Source organism: Lipotes vexillifer, unplaced genomic scaffold, assembly GCF_000442215.2.
Source record: "Lipotes vexillifer unplaced genomic scaffold, Lipotes_vexillifer_v1.1 scaffold120, whole genome shotgun sequence".
In the NCBI taxonomy this organism is placed as follows: domain Eukaryota; kingdom Metazoa; phylum Chordata; class Mammalia; order Artiodactyla; family Lipotidae; genus Lipotes; species Lipotes vexillifer.
The window spans coordinates 762,680-769,685 of NW_006791240.1; the positions used below are offsets into that span (position 1 = coordinate 762,680).

The following is a 7,006-nucleotide window of genomic DNA, read 5'->3' on the forward strand; positions in this document are numbered from 1 at the left end:
AAAAAAAAAAAAAAAAAAAGAGAGAGAGAGAGTGGGAGGGTGGCAGTTGCCTCCGTCTTCAAGTTCAGTGTTTGTTCCAGAGGCAGGATGGAGAATCAAATAGAATATTACTTTTTAAAAATCCCACCTTAAATGTATATAAATCTTGGCTCACTGCTTATTTCTATCTAGCAGATATGTAATTGTGAGGTCTAGAGTTGACAGCAACTCTTAGAGCAAAGAAGTTGAATGCACTTATCAAATCTTGTAGAGTCTAGTCTGCAAACAACAGACTAAACTCTTATATTTCTGAGTTAGGTGCTGTAGGGCAGTGCCTTTCAAACTTGAATGTGCATGTGAATCACCTGGGCATCTTATTAAAATTCAGGTTGAGATTCAGTAAATCTGCTGTGGGGTCCAAGGTGGTCCATCTCCAACAAGCTCCCCAGATGATGCTGATGTTGCTGACCCATGGACCACACTTTGAGCAGCAAAACAGTAGGGGATGCAAAAACCAATAAAATAATATTTCTGCTCTTAAGGAGCTGGTATTTTCCTACAAGATAGACTATTCTTATATTAATGCTTAAAAATACCAGTGTGAAACTTCTCAGATTATATTTTTTAAATTGTGGAAAAATATATATAACATAAAATTTACCATCTTAACCATATTTAAGTGTACAGTTCAGTAGTGTTAAGTATGTTTATATTGTTGCGCAACCAATCTCTAGAACCTTTTCATCTTGCAGAACTGAAGCTCTATATCTGTTAAACAACAACTCCCCCATTTCCCCTTACCAAGCCCCTGGCAACTCCTATTCTACTTTCTGTTTCTATGAATGTGACGACTCTAGATACTTCACAGAAGTAGAATCATACAGTATTTGTCTTCATGTGATGGGCTTATTTCATAACCTTAGCATAATATCCTCAAGGTTAATCCATGTTGTATCATGTGTCAGAGTTTCCTTTCTTTTTAAGACTGAGTAATATTCCATTGTATGTATGTACTACATTTTCTTTCTCCATTCATTCAGTATTTGTCAATGAACAGATAATTTTAAGAACCTTTGAATAATTTTCAAAACACAATGCCCGAAGGATTCTCCTATATATAATACTTATATTTACCTTGGGGTCTCAATTCCTCTCAAAAAGCCAGTGCCAAAGGGTTATATATTTTTAGCATTCTATACTGTCAGACGTTAGTAATCAGAACTTTAGTTTCTCCAGAATGTGATAATATAATAGAATCACTAAAAGCCTAATAACATCTCAGACATTTTTAAGTATTCCAGAAATCCCTCTTGTGTCAATATTTAATATATAGTCAGTCACTATCTTGGTGATTTGCATTAATGGCATTTAACAGCTTACCCACAGGGGACCCAAGGAAGACAGCTGTTGCTTGCCTGGGTGACCCCTCCTCTGTCTGGGTACCAGGGCAACAGCTATAATATCAATTGCATCTAAGCAGTTAGGAATCTTGCTTAATATAATCTGAAGGATTCTTTAAGTTCAGAACACTGAAATAATTGGATAAGACTATGAAAAACATACAAAATTTACTAACAGATAATTTAAACATAGCTGTACAAATCAAATTATAAATAACATAGAAATTAAAATGTAGATCAGCTTGGGTAAACATTAATTAATCCCTTTTCCCTAGGACAGCATTTCCGATCCGTGTTCCTTGAAACATTAGTGTCCTTTTAAACACTGACAGGTTTGTGTAAAGAACATTTTCTCTAGTCAAGTACATTTGGGAAATACTGTTTAATCCTACCTCTTAGGCTTTTGGGTGAGTCTGGGGCCTCCCCAAAACAGACATCAAGACAGGAGTAGATGTGCAAGAAATTTATTGGGGGAACACACCACCTATGAGATAAAAAGGGGAGGAACTGGAGGAGGAAGGGAGAGCCTCCAGATCAGGATGCTGGTCTGACCTCTGTGAAGGAGAGAAGGGAGAAAGGAGGGCTGCATATGAAGAGACCCTGACTATGGTACGGTGCTAAGAAAGTGTTCAGAAGGGTGTTTAGGAGACCTCTCTTGTGAATCCTCTAAGGCAGATGGAGGAATATGTAAAGACAGCAGAGCCCTGGATGTGCCTCTCAAAACAGCCACTGTGTTCCCCATTCTCATCTAAGACACGCCTTTTGTTTCAAGACCCTAATGACAGTTTTCCTGTATCATCTGGTTTCTTATACTGAAATGAATGTAAGAATTATGAAGAGAGTGAACTTCGTACAATACATGGATACCATATACTCTTACCTCCAATTGCGATTTTTTCCTTTTAAACTCATTTTATCCAAATGTACTTTGAAAAGCTTTATGCTTCCCAGCAATATCACTTTTGATTTGATTAACTTGAGGGCTAGTGATTGCCTATAAAAGGTATAATCCATTCATTCATTCAACAAAATATTATTGAATCTCTAGGATGAAGCCAGATGCTAGGAGGACAGGGATGAAATGTGTGCTCTAGGAGGGGAGACAAGACAAGCAGAAGCCAGTTATCATGAGAGACATTTACCCTGAGGCTGATGGGGTTGTGAGGCCAAAGGCTAGATCTAAAGAATCACCTCGGGGGTTGCCAAGCAGTAAAGGGAAGTGGGAAATGTTTAGAGAGAGAGATCAGCGTGTGGGAGGCAGTAAAGGAAGGGGGAACAAGGTGGATCAGGGAACTAGAAGGGACTCAGCACGGTTAACTAAAGCAGAAGCTGTTGGATCAGAATGGGCAGGGTCTGGCTCATTCAAGAGCCTGCATGCCCCCTATCTTATCCCAGTGGTGATGCGGCATTGAAGAATTAGACACAGGAAAGAGATGTCATCAACTTCATTTCAGAAAACCCTCAAAACAGGGAAAAGGAAACTGAAGAGCCATCAGGAGGTTGCTACAGTGAGGGGTGCATGTGAGAAATGATGGGAACTAAGCCAAGGCAGTGACAGCCGGAGCACGAGGACAGAGATGGATTCAGGCATCGGGAAAATAACCCCTATTACGTTTTATTTCTGTGAGACATTCTACTTTGACGTATCATCTCAACGTTATGCATCTTTCCCAGCCCTTCTCTAGCCCTAAATGTCAGAACTGCCACATCAAATTGTCCACTCCAAACAGATACGTCAATCTTCCCACTTCCCTGGCTCTTGCTTTCAGTGCTCTCCGGGGAGGAAAAGAGAGGAAAAATAAGGCTGAAATGAGATGCTATGCCATTATTTTAAAGGCCTAAATCCACATCACCCCTTTCTGTGAAGCAGAACACACACCGCCAGAAGGCCAGTGTGCCTCCAGGGCCTACTGATCCAGGGCTACTAATCTGGAGATTAACACAATTTCTATTCAATCCCCAGTAAGCACCACTCTCCCTCAAGGCCAAGTCTATTCTTGATTTGCCTACCAATCTTTAAAAGAAAGTTGAAACAGTGTGTTTTTGCTTCAGTTTTCCTCATCTTGTGTACTATGTAAGTGCTGCTGAAAGGAGCCATATATGAATGTGTAGTGAGTTGAACTGTAGGACCGTGAATGATTTGAGTTTGAGCTGCATTTAGCGTGGATATCTCCCAAGGGATGAATATGAGAGATTAGCTTAATTATTCTGAGGTCCCATCCTCGGGTAAAATTTTCTTTTTCTACCTCTCTGAGCATCTTCTAGGGCTAAAATATATGCTTGATGAGTGACTAAATCAAAACTGGACGTTGACATAATGGTATCCCTTTACAAAGTAAGCATCATTTCCCTGGCTTAGAATTAAATGTAAATTACCACTCAGAGTTACCCGACCAATTCAGTCCTCAACCCACTGTCTTTACTGCCTAGGGTCCAATAGGGAAACTAGAATAGATGGTGCTTGTTTACATCCCTTCACTAATCTGTTTAGGCTTGGAGTTCATCCCTTGCCAATTTATGGAGACCTACATGAGGAGTAAAAAGACAGGAAGGAAAGAGTCTCAGAGTAGCTATTTACCACACATGAAAGTCTCTGGATTCCTCAGAACACTTCATCCTAATAGCATGCCAGATTTATAAAACCAACACAGAAGCATTCTTGAAATAAAGATGACATTTGTAATACTCTCAACTAAAATTCCAGGCAGGTGTGTCAGCCATGGTAATCAGTAAATAAGCCTGACACGTGGTCAGAAGGCAAGTTGTTTATTCTTTAGGAAGTTTAGACTATATTACAAGCTACCAATGTCTAAGAGAACCTCAATACATTTACATTCTAAAAAATACGTCATCTATATCATAGAAACACTAGTTTGACCCAACCTGCAGAAACCTATAAAAATCAAGACCAATTCTGTTGATGTGGAGATTAAGTTCTGAAAGTGCTTCAGTTCTGAAACTTATCGTAGAGGAAGGACTGCGGGTGGTTCCACGAGAGACACGTGCATGTACCTGAAATAAGACCCAAAGCAAGTTCAGCACAAGCCAAGGACTTTGGTTTCATAAAATCTCATGTGGGCCACAGAAAACTTCCTAGTAGTTTTAACAGAAAGGAAGGAGCTGGCTGACTAGATGTACTACACGCTGACAAATTATAAATCTAGGCCCCTCCAAACTGATTTTCTTGATTTGACATGAAACCTTACTTTTCCATCCTCACACCAGATATACAATTTGTTGTATTTTTAATTCTGAAATTACTATCACTCGTTAAAGCTTTAAACAGTGAGCCTACATAAGAGAATTTCAGGAGCTTACTTTGAAGCCTTGTACTTCTCCCTAATTGCTTGCTGAGGTCGATGGGGAATACCCAGGCACACTTTATGCAGCTCACTCAGGCAAGGCGCAATTTCACCTAATGAATAGCCTGTAAACGTAGCAAGGGTTTCTGGCTAATCAAAACAAAAGACAAAGAAGAAAAGTGCATCATACAGCTTTATAAGATATCAGAGATCTGAAGCTAAAACTGTGAAATAAAGGAGATTAATCACTTAGTAAGTATCCATGTTCATCTCAAAAGAAACTGTAATCCTTCCTCAGAGACTTTAGAAATAAGATATTAGGAAAAACAGAATTCTAAATTTGCTCATGTTGTACAATTATAATGCTCAATTTGGGGACAGTTTATTCTCTCATGAGCAGGATTTTTTACTGGCCTCTAAAGGGCCTCTACTTACCTGTACACTCGATTTAAATAGAATATGAATTAGTCTTAGCCAAATTCAGAATAAAAACTAAGAATTCTAGAAAAATAAAAGTAGATGCCCCACTCTTGTAGCACAAAGTCAGCCTTCAGAACCAAATCTTAGGGGACCATCTCTAATCTTGCCAACCGTCACAAGCCAAGAAGCAATGCTAACTGCCCTGTTCCTTTGAAAGCCTGATACAACCTCTGACCATCCTAACTGGACCCAGGTTATTTTACACAGAGGGGAAAAGTCAACATCTTTTGCCTTGAAGTGGTCAATGCTTATTCTACAACAGCCCTCCTTGCATAAAGGTGGGTGTTGAGGTTTCCAGACCTGCTTCCATTCAATGAGCTGGCCACCACCATCCCCTTGACTTCCTGCAAGCTCTGCTCCCCAGTGAGCTGAGCCACTGAGTCCAAGCCATGAAGACTGACCTGCAGTACTCAGCGGCACGTTGTAGTCTGCTGGCAAGGCAACCAGTTCCTTATTAAACTAACTCTCCTTCACAAGAGGCCAGCCCATTCTAAGCCTTCAGGGTTACTGAGCAGACTTTAGATAGGCCTTGAGGTTCATCTAGAAAAAAGCAACAAGCACTTACCCAGAAGTACCTGTTCACAGTATAGTTTGCCAGGCAATAAGCAGCTGCAGCGATCAGTGAAGGAAGGTATTTCAAGAACGGGTCAGCTTCAAGGAGACTCAGTTCTGCTACATACTAAGCACAAGAGAGAAAATCTCATTGGAATTAGGAATTTGACTAAGGTTACAAGCAAACCTAGAAATGTCAAGGGGACAAACTGTGTCATCTTTGTTCAGTGTGCATCTAGTGATGAGCGCAGAAATAGATGCTCAAAATTATTCACTGGGTTAATAATTGCTATGCCTGTCCATAACCAGAATAACATTTACGTTGTAATAAATTTCAAAATGGATAGGCAAGTATTTGGCCTAACCGTACAGTATACATGATGGGTTACTTATACTAGTAGTGCAGGTTTATGCTGGTCAAGTAGCATTGCTCTGGCCACTGGAGCAGACTAGAGCCTTCAGCCAAAGGCAAAAATATGTCCATGTTAAAGCTATTAATTTATCAGGCAAATACATGCAGTTCAGAGGCTAGAACAGTACCAGTGGGAACTTATCAAATTAAAAGAAACATATTGGGAAATTTAGAGACACCCTTATTACTCTTTGCATAGCATATAAATACCAGATATATTAGATCATTATGGATGGAAACCAAGTTTTCCAAACCAATACTTTAGTGCCTTCAACTAAAGTTCTAGAACTCCAAATGACCAAATAGTGCTTCATTACTTAACAAGTTAGGATTAGATTAGAGCCAAACAGAGCCATATTTATCTTGTTCCCATTCTGTAAACCTAAGAGGTATTGCTTGCATGTGGTCTGTATATAACAAGAGAACACTTTCCAAGCTTAAATTTTTTCTAAGACCTGGGTGATCAGACAACCCATGTCTGCCAAACACGATTAATAGTAATGTCTCGTAAGCAGAAGTCATGTTCTTAGAATTAGTTCTCTTCCAGTTGCCAAAAAGCTTTTCTGGGCCCAAGGCAAAGAACTGAAAAGGAAGGAAGAACTGAAGGAGGCTGCTTTTTTTATCCATTTGGCACTGAAGTTCTTGGAAGTCACACGGCCTACCTTGGCCAGGTTCTCAGTCCTGACACACACCCCTTGCTTCCTTAAGTACTGAAGGAGAAACTGGTTGGTGGTTGGCACTGTCAGGTCAAAAGCCAGGACCTTCAGGAGCAGGTGTTCCATTCTCAGCAGTTGTCGTTTTGTGTAGGTATCATCAGTTATATAGACAAACTCATCTACTTCAGGTGGATATATTTCTTCATATTTCCTACAAAAGGGAAA

General features: G+C 39.9%; 1 protein-coding gene across 1 annotated transcript in view; it reads right to left on the reverse strand.

Moving 5' to 3' along the window:
• Positions 1–4,118: 4,118 nt before the first annotated feature.
• Positions 4,119–7,006, reverse strand: part of CCNA1 (cyclin A1) — an 8,717-nt gene continuing 5,829 nt past the window's right edge. The window contains exons 5-8 of the mRNA XM_007464238.1: positions 6,788–6,992; positions 5,727–5,840; positions 4,698–4,831; positions 4,119–4,391 (exon numbers count right to left, since the gene is read on the reverse strand). Coding sequence (XP_007464300.1) covers positions 4,340–4,391; positions 4,698–4,831; positions 5,727–5,840; positions 6,788–6,992 — 505 coding nt within the window. The 3' untranslated portion in view covers positions 4,119–4,339. The remainder of the gene's footprint in view (positions 4,392–4,697; positions 4,832–5,726; positions 5,841–6,787; positions 6,993–7,006) is intronic.